The sequence below is a fragment of the Elgaria multicarinata genome, chromosome 3 (assembly GCF_023053635.1).
Source record: "Elgaria multicarinata webbii isolate HBS135686 ecotype San Diego chromosome 3, rElgMul1.1.pri, whole genome shotgun sequence".
Classification (NCBI taxonomy): Eukaryota; Metazoa; Chordata; class Lepidosauria; order Squamata; family Anguidae; genus Elgaria; species Elgaria multicarinata.
Genome location: NC_086173.1, coordinates 88,265,257 through 88,284,742, shown reverse-complemented (window position 1 = coordinate 88,284,742; position 19,486 = coordinate 88,265,257). Strand labels below are relative to the sequence as shown.

Below are 19,486 nucleotides of genomic sequence, written 5' to 3'. Positions count from 1 at the left end.
TGGATTTCTTTTTGTCTGCTGCTTCATAAAGGCAGAAGATGATTGCAAGAAGAAGGAAAGACCCTATTTATCCCCTTTGCCCCAGGAAGCAAACCGTCTGCACTTGAAACAGCAATGCTGTGGAGCCTCTCGCACCTGCTCCTATAGCCCTTTTCGTGGATGCCTCGCAGCCCTATTCACTCCAGCACCATTTCTTCCCCCTTCCCGGGAGCCTGATTATCCATCCGCCCTTGGCGTGATTCCTTCCTCTCCCGCCTCACCTTTTGCGCAAACTTCAGGCTATCACCACCACTTTCATCGCCCACTTTCACCCTGCCGTCCAGCCTCCCCTCCAAGAGCCCGGTCTCTCGCCTTCTCTCACATCATTCCCTCGCCCCTGGGCTCGGCTTCGCTACCGGCAGGCCCCACCCCGCTGCTCTCTTCGCCCCTCTTCGCCTCTTCGCCCCTCTTCGCCCTTCTCCACCCACGCAGCCCCTCGCGTCGCCCACCGGCGGCTGCCTCTTCCTCCTCCCGCGCCCCCACCAGGCTTCCCGCCTTCTTCCTCCCCTCCCTTCGGATCGGCTCCTTCCCGCAAAGCCGCCGGCCGAGCTCCTGAGCCCCGGCAAACTTGGCCGAGCCGCCCAAGCTGGACTCGCTGGCAGCAGCAAGCGGCTGAGGGAGGAAAAGGAAAGGGAAGCGGGGCTCAGCCATCCCCCTCATCCCGGAGCGCGTCCGCGCTTCCTGAGGCGGGCACAGGCAGCCTTGCGCCACGCGGGGCACGGCAGCGGCAGCGGCAGCATTTACAGCGGCGGCGCCGGGAGCGTTGCGCCGGCCGGGACCGTCCGCTACTCAGCAGCAGCAGCAGCAGCAGCAGCAGCAGCCCACTTGCCAGAGGTAGCTTCGTCTGCTGCTGCCCCCGACGCCGCCGCATACCCGACGCGCTCTCGCCCCGGCGCTGGAAATGAAGAGAGCGTGCACGCTGTCCCTCTGGCTCTGGATCGGCATCGTCTCGGAAGCAGGTGAGCGAGCGCAGGCGCGCCGTCGGCGGAGCGCACGCTGGCGCCGAGCGCGCTGGGGAGCTGCTATTGGCGGCCGAGAGAGACGGGGACAACGTCCCACGGTGGGCCACGCGTTCGGACCGCGGGGTGGATGCGGCGAAGGAGCGGGGCGCGACGCGGAGCCTCTCGACGCCTCCCTGCGGCGGCCGCCGCCCCCTCGGGTACCCCAGTTCCCCACCCGCCCGGCGGCCGCCTCGTTGGCCGTCGGTTTCCCTCGGCCGCCTGCTTTGGCGTCGCACTTTCGCCGTGCAGGCCCTCAGCTCAGCACCGGCCACCCACCTCCCTGTCCCATTGGCCGCCCTGCTCTGCCGCTCTGTTTGCCACTTTCGCCCCCGTACCACAGGAGTGGGGAACTGGTGGTCCTCCAGATGTGGTTGGACTCCAGCTGCAATCAGCCCCAGTTCAGCATGGCCGATGATAATGGAAATTACAGTCCAACAACATCTGGAAGTTTCTAGGGATGATGGGGCTTGCATCCAACTTCTGGAGGACCACAGGTTCCCGGGGATGACGGGGATTGCAATCCAATATCTGGCAGGCCATGGGGGTGATGGGGATTGCAGTCCAACAACATCTGGAAGGCTGTGGGGGTGATGGGGATTGCAGTCCAACAACATCTGAAGAGCCACAAGCATGATGGGGATTGCAGTCCAACAACATCTGAAGAGCCACAGGTTGACCACCACCTTGGATTTTGCAACCCATTTTGGCCTCTTTGCCACTTTCTGCTTTCCTTCTTTCCTTCCTCCTGCATTTCCCTCTTTTGTTCAATTTCACCACTCCAGGCACAGCATCTGCCAAACACCCACTTCCTTCAGCAAGGGCATCTTTTTTGACTGAGGTTGTACAACTGAGCCTCTTTCCACCACCAGAGGGCACTCTTAGGTGACTAATCACTCCTCCAGGGCAGGAAAGGGGGATTTATTTTATACATCCATCCCTCTGGGTTAACTTTGCAACAGGGATTTCTTTTTGTGACAAACCTGCTCTGATTCCTCAAGAAGTACCTACTGGTGCTGTACTGATTCAACCTGTCTTTGTAATTTAAAACTCTCTCACACACTGCTTTCTGCTTGTGATTGGTGTTTGGGACTGAACTCAATGGGTCTTACTTCTAATTAAACATGCTTACGATTGAATGTAAGAAGGGAAGCAGTAGGCACTTCCATTCCTGTGTTGTTGTTTTAAAATGGAGATCTTCTTGCCCATGTGGAGATGATCCCTAATAGGGGGCTGAATCTAGCATTAGTCCTACTTAGAGTAGACCCATTGAAACAATTGGGATTTAAGTTAGATGAACATTGGACACAACCCAGAGTCTGTGCTTCATAAGTACAGAAATTTGGGGGAGTGGGGGGGGGTGATGCAAGACTATTTGGTTTTCCTAAGATCATGCTGAGCATAGTTATGTAATTCTCTGAACAAGGAAAATGCCATGAAAGCACCATCATGCTTAAAAATCATAATTCCTGTCCAATTTTTGGAGATATTGACTTTTGCATAAGCACATTCTGGACAAGTGGTTTTCTGTTGGTGAAAGAAGCAGCTGTCACTTTGATGCATGCTAGAACAGCACTTGCTTATCTTGGTTCAGGTGATTGCATTTCTCAGCAAAGTCCATTGGCTCAGCACTGTCAAATTAAATAAAAAAGTGACTCAGGCTGCAATCCTGTGCACACTTACATAGAAGAAAGTGCCAGTGAACAAAGTGGGACTTACTTCTGAGTAAATATGCATTGGATCGGGCTGTGTGAAATGCCAGTGAGACTTTGAGATCAGGAGTCTATAAGTGTAGGAGCAAATAAAACTCTAGGCCACATTTGCTGAGATGGAGAAAAAGGTTCTGTGGAGGAGGACTATGATACACGATTTGCTAGAGTTCAGACGGGAGGCCATAAAGAACCAGAGACCACAGGAAAATTTTTAGCACAGGAAGCTTTACATGTGGCAAGATCAATTTTTGCAGCATAAGACCATTTTCTATCATCCCAGCTCCATGATTCATTATTGTTGTGGTGTATTGTTTACTGCACCAGGCAGTGATGTAAAACCAGGGTCTTTAGTGAGCAACAGTTGAGAGGTATATATAGAATATATAGAATGCAGTACAGCAGCACTTGCAAGCCTAGAGCACTACAACATGGGAATAGTGCTTTTAATGCATAGTGCTCTGCTGTCGGAATGGAACACACCGCATTGTGATACAATGTGAAGTATTTGGGCTCATGTTACCTTTTCATACTGGCGTAATGTATCAAGGCTGATAAATGCTGGGGTAGAGTGACTGAGATGCAGTGTTACTAGCTCAGGCTTTATGCAATGATACAAAGATAACTTAATAGCCCTGTTCAGAAGACACCTTAAACCACGTCTTTAACTACAGTGAATAAGGCAAAAAGCCTTATTCGCCATGGTTAAAGCCATGGTTTAAGGTGTCTTCTGAACAGGGCCAATGTGATGCATCCTTCATAAAGATCAGAGTTGCTCTGAAGTAGACAAATGGTCTGAAGTGAGACACTTCTCTGTCCTGAACTAGTAGCTGGAAAGGAATGGTGAGAGCACAGCAAGCATAAGCAGTTGTGACAAATTAGCACATGGGTTTAGATGGATTAGGAGGGTGGGCAACTTTTGGCCCTCCACATGTTTTGGCCTACAACTCTCATGATCCTTCACTGTCAGCTATGTCGGTTAGGGCTGATGGGAGATGCAAGCCGAAACATTTGATGGCCACAACTTGCCAACCCTGATTTAGAGCATAGAGACCCAGTTTCAAAAAAACCCTCAGCCATGAAGTTCACTGGGTTATACTCTCTTTCAGTCTAATCTACCTCACAGGGCTGTTATGATGATGCTAAGACAGGGAAAATATGTCTCTCTTGGGGGAAGGACTGGATAGCAGTTGGGTGCATTGCATTCTAGACCCATGTCCTGAGATAGTAAGGCCAAATCTCATACAGAAATAGGATTCTGCCTGTAAATTGGCTGCACTGGGTACATACACAAAACCAGCAATCCATCACTTGATGTTCTATAGGTCTTTGTTTTTAATTTATGTTGTAGAAGCTACATTTAAAATACTGATATTTTATTGTTTTAATGCTGCATTTTAATATTTTTATGATTGTAGACCACCTTGCAGATTGAATCAGGTAGAAAAGCAGGATACAAATATTCTAACTAATATCCATACCGTATGGCAGTTCATTGTGCACAAGTTTGTGCTGTAGGCGTTGTATATGTTTGCACAGCGCAGTGTGTGCTTGGCCAGATTAATAAGGTTTGGGGGCATTTAACAGACTGTTTTTAGTGCTTGTAGTATTTTGTACTGCTAATTTTAATTTGGTGTTATGTGCTGAGATTATTTTATCCTTTGCTGCTGATTTTATCTTGGTTTTATTCTGGGCTATTTATTTTTGTTTAATATTTGTATTTTATGTTTTAATGTATTGTGCAGCACCCAGAAAACTTTGGTTAATTGACCATTTAAAAGTTAAGTAAATACATTTACTCAGCAATAGGTGGGTGTCAATTGAACTTATTTTCAGATAAGTATGTGCAGGATCAGGATATCCAGCACAGTTAAGGTTATTGATACAGTAATAGTAATACCCTTAATAGTAATACCCTTAACCAGTCTATTATCCTGTCACAAGTGCCTCACAATCAGGACTCACTGCAATAGTTAACATACGGAGAGATTTTATGTCTAAAGATCCCTACCCCCACCACAATGGTCATAACCAAAGAGATTTAAGCAGTGCCTCAAAAGAATAGCATACAACTGGTGGTGCATATAGAGTCAAAAGTACTTGATTATTACCAGAGTTATCCCATTGGTTATATTTATACCATGAAATCCTATACAGGTCATAGAATCATAGAATAGTAGAGTTGGAAGGGCTATAAGACCATCGAGTCCAACCTGCTCAATGCAGGAATCCATGCATTAAATCATCCCTGACAGATGGCTGTCCAGCTGTCTCTAGTGTGGGAAAGCCCATAACCTCCCTAGGTAATTGGATCCACTGTTGTACTGCTCTAACAGTCAGGAAGTTTTCCTGACGTCCAGCCAGAATCTTGCTTCCTGTAACTTGAGAGCCCATTAGGTCTACTCAGAAGTAAGTTCCATGTAATTCAATTGGACCTACTCTCGGGTAAATTTATTTACTTATTGGATTTTTATACTGCCTGATAGCCAAGGCTCTCCAGGCGGTGGACAATAAATTTAAAACGTTAAAAGTAAGTTGATATAGGATTGCAACCTCTGTCCACAGTAGCTGTAAACAACATCCTGCAACTATGTTGTGTGATAAAGGAGCTGTTCTAAGAACAAAGGCAATTCTCTCTTAGGAACAAATGAAAGAGTTATATTCTATGTTCCCTCTTATTAGCAAGTCAAAGCATTGATTTGAGCTTAAAGAAAGGGTAGTGGTTATTATTTGTATTGTGATTATTTATTTGAGCACTTGCGTTCTGGAGAAAATGACTGCAAAATTTGGCAGTATAGCTGCACCCCAAATATATGTGGTATAGCTTTTGTACTTAGACAGGGGAGGCTCAGTTTCAAATCTCTGTTCAGCCATGAAGCTCATTGGGGGACTCTGCCAATCACACTCTGCCCTGTCTCAGCCTAACCTACATAACTAAACAATTGTGAGGATAAAACAGAGGTGAGGAGGAGATCCAGCTGCACCACTCTGAGTGCCTTGGAGGAAGTCTGGGATAAAAAGGCAATGAATTGGTCATCACACATTCTGTTAAGGAATATGAAGTGCCATGTTTTCACAACAGGTGGGGCAGCTTTACCAATTCCTTGTTCCGCTGTGCTTGGGCTCTTTAGGCAAAGGCAATTCTAGGATACCTCATTAGTTTGTACAATCCAGCAAACCATGGACAGAAGATCCATGGTTCATTTAGTTACTCCTGCTTGCAGTGTAAATGATCAGGCAGAGTGCACAAGCACAGTGCTCATAAATGTTAAGTCAGGGTTCTTCCAGAGCCTTGGCTTATCATTATATATTGAACCAGGCCACAATATATAAACAAGGAGGAAAGTAATAAGATCTGCAGTATTCAGTTACAATAGGGGTGGGCAGACTTGAAGCTTTCGGGATCTAGAATTCCAGTGGGAGTCAGACGCAAAATTGCAGACCACAGCAGACACACACAAAGTAGAAGTAGGGAACAGACTGCCTCTTGACACACGGATCAGACCAAGAATTCTGTTTTTAATATGAGAACAAGTTCACTGTCCCCCACACAAAAAACACTCCCCCCCCCCCACACACACACCCCTCTCTCTTCATTTCAGCAACCTTATTTAGGGGAGAAAAATCATTTGTTACTGTTCTTAAATCATTAAGAGTGAGAAACCCTTGCTGACCTACTACAAGTCACCCAGAGATCTACTAGTGGATCACAATCTACCTTCTGCCTACCCCGATCTACAATCCATATCACTCAATTTCTCTGGCCAGCCATACATATCCGGCCTGTATCAGATTGACTTGTCCAGCTCTATGGATCAAGTCTCCACTTACAGTGAGAGCGCTAAAAGCATCCTTCTGGCGAAAAGCCAAGTAAAACTCAAACCCACAGCTTCCAGGAATGTAGCTGAGGGAGGCAGACAAATCCTTGTAGCAGACGTAGGGGAGCATGCTGACATGACTACAGAGGGCATGTGGAATGTATTATTGCCTCCCTTTTGCCCCATGTGCTGTAGCACCTGCTGCAATGCAGACGCTTAGCACAATGTGTTGAACAGACCGCCACCCCCCACCCACCATGCAGCTTATGACTTGGTGCTAGGCATTCCAGCGGATTGCACTGCGGTCCCAATTTCTCCTTTGTGGGCATAGAAATACTCCTGCAGCTGCTCTGCTATCCAGTGACTGGTAAAATTAATCCCTGGATTTTTATTGCCGCTGGCTATCTTAGTCCTTTGTTTCTTATTTCAAGCTGTTAATGAGGAGGGTTAGGTTAATCCCATGCCCACATTTCCCCTAAGGACAAAATTGTAACGGTGCTTAAAGAATAGAGTGTTACTGCCTCTCTAAAGTTATTGCTAAGTCAAGATAGTCAGTTGCGCCTATGTTTTAAGCCCATCTGGCTCCACCCCTCTCATATCATCTTCTGCTAGGGTGACCATATGAAAAGGAGGACAGGGCTCCTGTATCTTTAACAGTTGCATAGAAAAGGGAATTTCAGCAGGTGTCATTTGTATATATGGAGAACCTGGTGAAATTCCCTCTTCATCACAACATTTAAAGGTGCAGGAGCTATACTAGAGTGACCAGATTTAAAAGAGGGCAGGGCACCGGCAGCTTTAACTGTTGTGATGAAAAGGGAATTTCACCATGTTCTCCAAATATACAAATGACACCTGCAGAAATTCCCTTTTCAATACAACTGCTAAAGATACAGGAGCCCTGTCCTCCTTTCCATATGGTCACCCTATCTTCTGCAGACTGATATCCTTAGATAGACCAATGGTCTGACCCAGTGTGAGGCAGCCCTATCCTGATGAAACACCTCAGGTTTCACATGCAGGAGGTTCTAGCTTAAAATCTAGGATATAACCTCTCACTAGAAATGGCAGGAAAGGCCTTGCACACATAGCCATAAATGAGACAATGAAGAGGAATGCTGCATAAGCGGGGGCATTGCTAGGCCTGGGCCCCAGCCCCAGATCTGTTCCCCAGTCCCTAAGTATCCATTGGTGCCAATGGAAGTTTTTTCTTTTCATTCTCCTGTAAATGCCATGCAGGTGGCAATTTTCAAGGGTGGTTGCATCCAGGAAGGGAACGGTTAACTCTTCCTTTCTCAGATGCTGCAAGACACCCACCCCCAAAGAGCTTTTCCTTGCATGGCAGTCAGGCTTCAGGGGAGAGACTTTTCCCCCCATTGGTTTGTCGTGATCTGGGCCAGGATGCAAATTAATTCAAGAATTAATTTTATTTGAGATGATTTGGATGAGAAATTAATTGGCTTGCTTTGCCTCCTATGAAATTCGAATAAATCCTAGCAATTATTTTCAAGTTTGCATATACAGATATAAATTAACCTATATAACCTATATAAATACATTATAAATAAACATACAAATAAATATTAGCATATGTAAATAAAAATATAGAGAAATAGATTAGCAGATTTAGATATAAAGTAGCTGATAGATATAAATTAGCAGGTTTGTGCCCTATGGGTCTGGGCCCTGTGTCTTTTAAGTGCCTGGCAATGCCCCTGGCTGACAGCTTGGTGCCTACATGGGCCAAGGACCATTGGGGGGAAGGGCTGCAGTTCAGTGTTAGAACACCTGCTTTAGATGCAGGAGATTCTGGGTCAGACTCCCCCAACCTGGTACCTTCCGGATGTTTTGACCTTCAGCTCTCATCCATCCCAGCCAGGATGGCCATTGGTCAGGAATGCCAGGAATTGTAATCCAAATCGTTTGCAGGGCACTGGGTTGGGGAAGGCTGTGCTAGGTGCAATTCCTGGAATCTCTAGGTAAGGATGGGAAAGGCCTCTGTCTGAAACTCTGAAGTGCTACTGCCATTCAGTGTCAACAATACTAGCCTAGATGGACTAGTGTTCTGACCTGGTATAAACCAACTTCCTGTGTATATTTTGCAGCTTTCCTAGTATTCACCTAATATTTTCTCATTCTGTCCTGTTAGTTGTCCCTGTTGCAAAACTCTTCTCATATTTCACTAATCTTATTCAAGGCCAGCTTTGTTCAGGTGTGGCTACTTGGCAGTAAGATTTATCCATGGGCCAAGCCTAGAGATCAAGGAAAATCTAAAAGAAGCTATCATATGGCCAGGTGGAGAAACTGTTATTATGCTATAGTCCGTGAATGTTACCTCCCACAACACATACAAAGATTATCCTAATGCAAAATCACATGGATGTTATGAAACATCGGCCACTGGAGAGGCAAGAAATCATGTGAAGTTGTGTAATGTGCAGGACAGGGCATGGTGTATTAATGCTTGGATGGCGAGATCTTCCCATCCAACCCGCTGAAACCCTGATAGAGGTTCCACACACTCTGTGAAGCTCCTCCCATTGCTTACTATCCCACCCCTCAGAGAAAGGTGCTCCAACATGCTGATGGAAGAAAAGACCTTGGCCAGATCTGCACCAAGCAGGATAAAACACTTTGAAAACAGTTTGAAAACTGTATATAGAGTGTGTCCTGGGCCCCAACAGTTGTCAATTCCATTATAAAATGTTTTAAAGCAGTAGTGTAGATCCTGCCCTGGGCAGCCTGTTTCTCTGTGTGCAGAAAAAAGAGAGTGATGTATCCATGGAGGAAGAGACCTGCAGGTCCGAAGCCAGAAGACTTGCAAACCTCTCTGTGCATGAAGAGAGGAGCTGCACCTTTCTCCATTCATACAGAGCATATGTATGAGTGAGTGTGTGTGAGAGAGAGAAAGAGAGAATGTATAGTGTGCATGAGAGAGAATGACCATCCCACTTTGGGATGTGGCCCCATCCACTGCTAGCATGCAGTCCCCACCATGCTAGTATGACTCTTGGGGCAAAAAAAGTCCCCCCACCCTTATTAACATCTTGAATTTGGTCCTCACACTCTGCAATTGTGAATTCCAATTAACCCTTCTTACTATTCTATTACTGCTTCTATATAATAACAATGATTCCCCATTTTTCTACATCTGTTTTATGACCTTACGGCAAAGTTGTTGTTTTATTTTTTTTAAAAAAAATGCAAGTTAACAGGCAGAAAAAGTAATAACTCAAGCTGATATTCATAGCCAAGGATGATAAAAAGATGTGGAACCTCTGGAATCCATTTTTAGGCACTAGGACATTTCTAAGAGGTATACAGAGGTTTGGTAGGGCTTACCTGTTAATAGCACTAAACCTAGAATTGGCCAGATTTCTTTGAAAGGCAGTTTAGTCCCTAATGACTTGACATCAGGAAAGATTCTGTTCAGTATCTTGGAAGTATGTGAGTAGTTGTAATGTAAACAAGCAACTGTATACCTGCTTGTAATGAGATAAAATAACCAGCTCATAATTTTAAGACATGCATATGCTTACATTCCTTGCATGAACTTAATAGACCTATATAGTCAATAGTTTGCTGGTGGTACAATGGGTTAGATGTATGCGTTGCTGATATATGCGTTTACTAAAATGAAAGCATCTGAAGACCTTTGTTAAAATCAAACTGCAAAGTGTTCCTCTCTCCCAACCTGGTGCAACATGAAGTGACACACTATTGTGTCCTTCACAGTTAAAACCAGGTATCCTCAGGTTCCTGCATTAACAGGTAGCCTCCAAAGAGTTAAGCGAAGATGCTTAGCTGTGATGCCAGGCGTGATGTCCAAGCCCTTGCTTTTGGAGGTCAGCAGTGGTTCATGGGAAAGGAAAAACTGGCAGCTGGGCCGGATGTCCTGCATTTCCCCACTTCCTGCAGCCGCTTGAACTATGTTCCTTATTTAGCTTTCCTAATGGGCAGGAGGAATCTGATGGCGGAAACTGTCATAGGCTGATAACAGCTTGGAGAGACCCCTTTATGATGGGTGTCATGGCAGGCAGTGGGTTAGTTTTCATTTTAGTGAGAATGGGGGAGGAGATCAGCATGCTTGGCCCACCACCCCTTCTCATTTGGACAGGGTTTTGCAGCGGCCATTTAATAAACAGCATTTTCCGGGGGAGAAGGCATCTGTGCCTCAATGTGTTGGTCTGTTTGCTCATTTGTACACAACTCGCACTGCATTCCACTTGGAAAGTCACTGAGGCGGTGAAATGACGACGTCCTTCAGGGAGGTTTTGATGTGGGCGGCTGAGCCAGCTGATGCAGGGAGGAGTTCATGGGGGGAGAGAGGGGGAACTCTGGAGTAGAGCCTCCTGGCTGGTGTCCAGGCCTGGGCAGAGTTTTCCACCGACTTATGGTGACAATGTGTCAGCAAGGCCAGCAATAACAATGGCATGGACCATGGTGACGCAGGGCTTGTCAGCTGGAGGTGAGAGGCAGTCAGGCATCTGTGCACACGCAGCATTAACAAAACATTTGGACATATGTGTTCCCGATATGTGATGCTCTAGCATGATCTGTTGGAGTGGGTATTTACATATACAAATCCACATGAGAACATAAGAACAGCCATACTGGATCAGATTAAAGTAAATATTAAAGACTTGTTAAGAGGCCTGTTTCAAAACTGTTGCTTGGTTACTTATTTCAAGCCAGCTGTGGTGCATATGTATTAGTGTAAGCTGTACATAAGAACATATAACAACATAAGAACATAAGAAGAGCCCTGCTCGATCAGAACAAGGGTTCGTGTAGTCCTGTTTCCTGTTCACACAGTGGCCAACCAGCCAGCCATGGGAACCCTACAAGCAAGATGTGAGTGTAACAGCACCCTCCCGTCCATGTTCCCCAGCAACTGGTGTACAATGGCACTTTGTCTCTGATCTTGGAGGTAACAGCCATCAGGACCAGTAGCCATTGATAGCCTTATCCTTCATGAATTTTTCCAATCCCCTTTTAAACTCATCCAAATTGGTGGCCACCACTACATCTTGTGGAAGTGAATTCCAAAGTTTAACTATGCACTGTTTGAAGAAGTTTATCTTTCCTGAATCTCCCACCAGTCAGCTTCATGGGATCACCCTCAGTTCTAGTATTTTGAGAAAGGGAGAAAAATGTTCCCGCATCCACATTCTCCACACCATGCTTAATTGTGTATACCTAAATCATGTCTCCCCTTACTTGCCTTTTTTTCTAAGCTAAACAATCCCAGTTTCTGCACTTTTTTCAGCTCTACAATATCCATTTTTAGTTGCACTGACCAGAATTGTACACAGTATTCTAAGTGTTGTTGCACCATAGACTTGTCATTACCTGCAGCTCCCTGGAATACCAGGGAGCCATGCAGGCTCCACAGCACTGGAGAGGGTACTTGGGGAGAATTGTGATGATGGTCTGACACATCTCACTATTCCACAGCAAGACTACAGCCTTGACAGTATTGCCAGAGCAGAATTGATAGGAAGAAGGGGGGAAAGGAAAAATAAAACCAAATAAGGAATTGGATAATGCTGAAATTTCTGCACCAAAATGACAAGGGTAATGTTACTCTGGATTCAGTTAGCATCATTGTGTACTCTTCACCAAATTTTAGTTTTCTGGGTGCAGAATTCTAAATTATGAGGCAAAGGCAGGTTTCCACTGCTATTTTTGCTTGTTATGCTAATTTGTGGATTGGGTTCTGGATTTGAAGGAAACTATTTGCAGGGTGGGAGTGAGTTCTTAAACTTTTCCAGCCCACCTATTTTCCTTCACAGCTCTCCTTCCAACCAGTTTTTTTCTTGTTTTACACCGGTATTTTGTGTTTTGTTTTTGGGGTGGGCCAATTGGCTCCAATTAGCCCAGTGGTCAGGATGGAAGCCCGGTAGAAGGACTGTGGGGGAGGGTTAAGCACCTCCACCCGCAGATTCTCCCTTGTAAATGCCTACTGCTGCATCACTGTTAACTGTCAGAATTTGCTGAATTACTACGTGCTGCTAACTGTAGCTATTAAATTGTGCTCAGTAATGTTTTGGTTGCTGCAAATAATTTCCAAATGAAAATCTGAGGATAAGTGGTTACTAGTCAAGCTATGCATCTTTGGAACAGCCTGCTGCCCTTTCTATTTATTTCAATTTGCTGTCCATTCTGTTTTCATAGCATCTGCAGGAAGGAATAGGGACAATTTAGCAGATGGCAGCTCAACTACCCAGAATAGCTGATAGCTCTAGTCTCAAGAGATGTGGACAGAGAAGAAAGAAACATAGCAGAGTCCTGCCGACTGTGTCTCAGAAAGAAGGAAGGAAGTTTTTATTACTGGGCTAAATCCTAAATTCGTTGTTTTGCACTCAATGACTTCCGAGGGAATGTTGCCTGATTAAAATTGGGAGTAAGAATTCCAGGAATCACTCCAAAGTACAACTTTCCAGAATGGCTTGGGCTATGTAAAAGCATTTGGCTCCCAAGAAGTTTAGATAGAGAGATGGATGGATATGGCAAACATCATACCAAACTGAATAATCAAGGAAGTATAGAACTGAGATTTGTGGATAGCCATGTCTACATTATTAATGGAATGTGGTTAAGGATGGGCCCTAATCCAGAAAAAAATTGTAGTTTTTATACTTTTAATGTTTTGAATTTTGTATATCTGTTTTAATGTTCATTGTTTTTAACTTTTGTAAACCGCCCAGAGAGCTTCGGCTATGGGGTGGCATATAAATGTAAATAAATAAATAAATAAAATCCTGGTGAAATAAATGAGGCAAGTTATATAGTGACAAGCTTAATTCCACTGTGCCTAACTTTATCAATACTGGAACAAGCTCTACAAGGATTTAGTGGTCCTTCCTTAACATGTCTCTACTGTATATTATAAATTGTATAATTCAGATACAACAAAACTTTTTGGTAAGCAAACAATATTTTTTCTTATGTGCTCTAAGTTCTTCCTATGAAAGAATACATTATGTGTGATCTTACAACGACCATGTAAGGAAGACATTCTTCCAAGCCATTCATTCATGGCTGAGTTGAATTTGAACTGAGAGAATCCATCTAGTAGTTTAGGACCCTTATAGTACAAGCCTATAATTATCTACCTAGAAGTAAGCCCCATTGAATTCAACAGGGCTCTCAGGTAAGTGGTATATGATTGCAACCTTAACTACATCATGTCTTGGCAGGATTTGAACACATCACTTACTTTCTCTGAGATGTGTCCCAAGAAGGTCATATTTGTTCAGAGGAAACACTTAGGAAAGATGCATAAAATATTGACCAACATTATGTCAAAAGTTCAGAGATTCTTGACAGTCAAGAATTTTTGAACTTTCCTGCAAAGCTCCACTTTTAAAAAGTCAGGGACTTAACCTGGACTTTTTAGGCTGGAGAGAGGCAAACATGGCCCTTCCACTGTCTAACCTTGCTGCATTGTGGAGACATTCCTGGGCAGAAGGCGACCCCTGACTGGATGCCGGAAGCCCAGGCAGAGGGCAGGCCAGTGAGTTGAATGGCCGTTGGAAAGCACATGCTGCCTTCTGCATGGAGATTAGCCACCACCACCTTGCAGCAGCAAAAGCACTGGGTTCTTGCAAAAGCAGTGACAATGCTGCCATCAAGGCAGCCCCCAGAAGATCTTAACAATAGGGCAGGCTCATATGAGAGAAGGCAGTTTTCCTGATAGCCTGGTCCCAAGTCATATAAGGCTTTATAGGTCATAACCAGCATTTTGAATTCTGCCCACAAATAGACTGGCAGCCAGTGAAGCTGTTATAACGGGTGACCATATTTTGAAAACCAAAAAGGACAACATGCCCACACCAAGGGGGCATGCTCACCAACATGCCCAGCCCCCAAGGGTGTGTGCCCAACCAAACATGGCCTTGGTCACATGTCTAATTTCACAGCACATAATTAAGACAAAGCTGTTCTACGTAACATCTTAATGTTAAAATCACTGAAATAAAGAACAAGTGAAACATTCAACGTATCTGAAATCAACTTCACTCACTTCCACTTTTGTAGCTTTTGCTGTACTTTGACGCTTTTGCTATACTCTGTGGCCTTAGCTAGACCTAAGGTTTATCCGGGATTATCCCTGTTCATGTAAATGACACACAGGATATCCCGGGAGCAGGCAGGGACAATCCCGAGATAAACCTTAGGTCTAGCTAAGGCCACAGTCTCCCATTCCCTCAAATATCTTTTCTGACTGCAAATCCTTCACTGGATGACCATAGTTTCACCTTTCCTAACATTTAACACTCTTTCCCCATCACTTTTCTCATATCCATACTCACAGATTCAGAATAATGCTACCACTGAACAAATGAAGCAGTTGACAAGTGCAGAAAAATCTAGTACAACAAACTAGCAAACTAGCATTCAGAAAGAGTATAAAATACTATTACCCTGCAAACATTAGCCATGGAACAAAATGGACTAAAGGCTTGTTGCAGTAACTTCTCACTAGCACCTCTTAGCTTGTTTCAACTTCTGGTTTATCAGTGAGAAACTAATCTAAAATTTGTCATTATATCTCTGGTTCATTAGCCATGTAAACAAGACCATGATCAGTAGCAATTCAAAGGAAGATCAGAATGGATGCCCATTATCCTTTTATCCAAAGATTTCCTGAATTTACACTGCCTCAGTGTGCAGAGAACAGAAATCCCAACAAGGGACCCAAAGAAAACTGCCCAAAGAAATGACAGACGCAAGTCCCATTGATTTCAATAAATACTCCCACATAAATGAATATAGGCCTGTAGCCTCTTCACATCTGTTCACCTTACTCTAGCAAGTGCAAGCCCCTCCTGTCAAGGACAACCATTCACTCACAGAACTTGGCCTCCTGGATCATGCAACCAGCAGGGGCTCTCCAGAAAGATGCTTTCAGAGCCTAGGAGATCCAAACACACTCAAAGAAGTCAAGCCAAAGCACGTTATGCACTCACATGTTATCTTGCTGGGACAGAACAATTCTGGGACAGCATTTGAGACATCAGCTGCCATGTCACAATAACAGATAATTGGGAATAAAATGTGAACATTCCAAGGTATGCATAGATGGCTACTGAAAGGAGATTGAGTATAGCTGAACAAGTAGCCCATACTTGCAGTGTAGAGCAATGACAAATCAATGATCCTTGTCCTTCAAATCATGCCAAAAGGCAAGCAAGCTGCTTTTCAAAACTATGGGTTGCATTCAAAGTCTACATTCCATTCATTTCAATGGGTCTAATCTATGTAAGACTAACATTGGATACAATGTTTCTCTTTCTCATGGGATTTTTCATACACCATCATCTTCATCTTCTTGCTGTTGGTTATACAAATGTTTATGGCAGCTGCAGATTAATACTGCTAAAACCAGATATCTCCAATATATTATACTGTTTACAAGCCTACCATCAGGAATTTTACTGAGGCAAACAGCCCATCATTCCAGATGCTCTTAAAAGAACTGACACCTAAACTTTCAGATATTCCTATTCAGTTACAATGAAATAAAATGTAAAACTTTACTGAGGTATCATTTTATGGCAATTCCAAAGGAAACTGCCATAAACATCCACAAGTATACAGGTTTCTCTATTGCATTTGCCCATCCCATAACAAATCACCAAACAGTTTTCTAAACTGTCCTGTTGCAAATCAAATTGTTTTATGTTTAGAACAGTATTTACTAACACAGACCATGAGTGCTTTAAAGTTAACATTTTGTATTCAGAGTGATAAATGGCACTATATTGTATTTCAATTATTACAAGATAGGTCTTGGTAATAAACAGTGGCAATACTATTCACATTAAGCCAATAAAAAGCATCTGCAATGTGTAATGTATAAGAGCTGTTATCACAACCTAATTTGATGGCTTCATACAATGAATTATCAGCATAGTTACAGGAAAATCCAAGTTCTGATCACTGAGTATGCAAGCCTTCTTTTCATTAATTTATTCTCATGCATTGTGTGGGGATTATATATCTAATCCTATGTTAGATACGAAGATAAAAGGAGCATTAGTACTCTAAAGTATGGGTTAGTTATGTGCAGAAGTAGCTGTGATCGTAAAAGCACTTACCCATTGGACTCAATTGAACTGACTTCTGAGTAAGCAGGTACAGGATGGTGCTATTTTCTGTATTAGAGTGAGATAAAAATGCCAAATAAAAAGTGGTAAGACTGACGAAAAAATTAAGAACCAAGATACACAGAGAGGAATGTCCATGCATAAGAAAAGAAATGAGAGATTATGAAGGGCACTTCAGCCTTTGCAAATGAGCTGAGGGTTACTTAATCAGATTTAGACTTCTTTCAATATATACATGTGCAATCCTATGCATGTTTAGACCAAAAAAAAGATATAAAGTAACTTTGTAAGAAGTGATTTGGGGTGGGAAATCTGCAAGTGGGGGAATTGCTTAACCCTTTCCCAACCCACTATATGATTTGCACAATTAGCAAATGGTTTGCATAACATGTAAATAAAGCAACACTCTCCTTCCAACAAATAGCACCCCTGGTGGCCACATAACTACTACTACTACTACTACTACTACTACTTAGATAGCCCTTTCAGGCTGACTCAGCTCATCAAAGTATGAGCTGTAGAATTCAGAGGATGCATGATCCATTCTTCCTAGACTAATAGAAAAATATGGGTTGTGTTTTGGGAGGCTGGTAAAGTGTTAGGGCAAACCCTTCCACTCTCTGGAGGATCAGGGGGGCACACCTACCTATAAACTGCTTTGGGGAGTGAGGATCTTGATGAAAGTTCAAACTGCAGGGGCTGCTGCTGCTGCGGGGGCAGCTGCAGATGGAGGCAGATGGGGTGGTGGCAGCGGAGGCAGTGCGGCAAAGGGGCTGGTGGCCACCACGAAGCCAGAGAAAGTGAGCTGCGGCTGGGCCTGAGTGGGAGGGGCTTTCAGGGCACATTTCCAGAAATGTTGAAATGCACCATCCAAGCCACTCCCACATGTCCATCTGAGCTTCTGCTGGGTCATCACTACGGCGATGGATGTATGGAGCTGGGGCTGGGGCAGGGAAAGCCTGTTTCTAGAAGTGCCAAAAAATAGCCTTTCCAGCCTCTCCCAGGCACCGAATTTTCCAGATTTTTAAAAAATAAAAGGTTCCCCCACCCCCAGACCCCAGTTTTGCCCTCCATTTTCCAGACATATCCGGGCAAAACCAGGCAGATGGTCACCCTAGTTATAACAAGGGAGTCTTGTGCTGCTTATAACCAACCCCAGTCAACAGTCTAGCTGCAATATTCTGAACCAGCTGAAATTTCTAGCCAGTGTACTTCAACTACTTAATGGATTTATAAGTACTTGCTTGCTCAGTTTATTCAAATACAGGGTTATCCAAATTTTATTGTATGACCCCAGAAAACACGAGCTTGAATGCTTCTTTCTGTGAACAGTACAGAGATCACGTTCATGGAAAGGGACTCTCCCTTCCCTCTGTACCCTCTGAAAATCTGCATCTGGAGGTTAAGGGACCACTGGGAGTGGTGTGGGATTTGCTGAAAGAGGAGTTTCCAGAAATCATAGATTACAGTAATATTAAAACAACAAATCACAAATAGTCACCAACAGTACATCCCCAAAATGGCAGCTGCTTAAAAAATATAAGAAAGACCAAATTAATTAAATGCATGCTGAAATAAAATGTTCTTTATTGCCCTCCAAAAGGTGAGCAAGGGAAAACATATGTCCCTAATCAAGCTATTGCATAGTCTGGAGACCACAATTAAGAAGGCCCTGTCTTGGGCCCACCTGTTGCATCTCAGGCAATATGCACCCTCCCCTGCACATGCACACAAATATGTGCCATTTAGCTTGTTGGCAAGCCAGGCCATGAGTTCACTGGATGTTTTGAATCTTAACCAAAATTAAGGTAACAAGCCATGCTTACCTCTAACCGTGGTTGAGTGTAATGTCTGTGCCTGCACAGATGCCCATCAATTATCTACACAGTAACTGCATGCCAAGGTATCTGCCCTGAGGGCATTTCAGAAAAAGGCACACTTCCAATTATTTTAGGGCATTAATACAGGTGATAAGAATCCTTGGAATAAAATATGGATGAAGGAGTGGGGACAGAGGTGGTATTTGAAAGGGGAAATGGACTTTGAGTTTTGACCAAGGTATTATCTAAAAATTCCAAATCCTACTTGGAGGAAAATAAAGTCTCTGTATTTTTTCAAAAGTTTGCAGCCTTTCCTTATTCCCTCCTCATGAGCACCAACTGCATAATTTTGATATGTAGTTTTGACAAGCACTCAGCTTGCTCCTGACTTTGCAGTTCAGTGGCAGTCAGGGAAGGCCTGTACTCCCAGGGCTTGGCATTTCCCAGTATTTACAGCCCCTCCCCACCCCCAGCTGCTTAGACAAATAAAATGTAATGCTGACTGAATCCCTTGTGCTCTGTCTGCCCTCAACAGCAGTAATAACAAGACCTGGGTGGCATTTCAAAGAATGTATCAGTAGGTGAGGTTTTGAAATTAGCTAGCATTAGAATATATTTTAAATTGAGGGCTGGCATAGAAATGAAATACTTTCTTCATAATAGACTAGGAGCCTCTGGCTTAGCTGCTGTTTAGCTGTTATTGCTATGAATGGGAAACGCAAAAGATTGCTCACAGCACTGACCTCTCACTAACCTCACCCCCAAACGAAAACAAGTTTTATTGCAATATTAAATAAAAGGAATAATAAATGTGGTTTTGTGCAACCTCTAGAGATCTGCACAAGTGTAAAATGATACGTTAGCACTGAAATAGGTTTAGTTAAAAAATCAACAGCTCCCTCCACATTCACAGTTTTATAATGTTTAAAAGAATCATCAGCTTTAGATTGGAAGCCATAGAGCTTCGTCTCAAAGCTTCTCAAAGCA

General features: G+C 43.8%; 1 protein-coding gene across 1 annotated transcript in view; it reads left to right on the top strand.

Annotated features, from left to right (window-relative positions):
* Window positions 1-902: 902 nt before the first annotated feature.
* FLT4 (fms related receptor tyrosine kinase 4) overlaps window positions 903-19,486 on the top strand; it is a 126,355-nt gene continuing 107,771 nt past the window's right edge. The window contains exon 1 of the mRNA XM_063120850.1: window positions 903-998. Within this exon, the coding sequence (XP_062976920.1) occupies window positions 941-998 (58 nt within the window). The 5' untranslated portion in view covers window positions 903-940. The remainder of the gene's footprint in view (window positions 999-19,486) is intronic.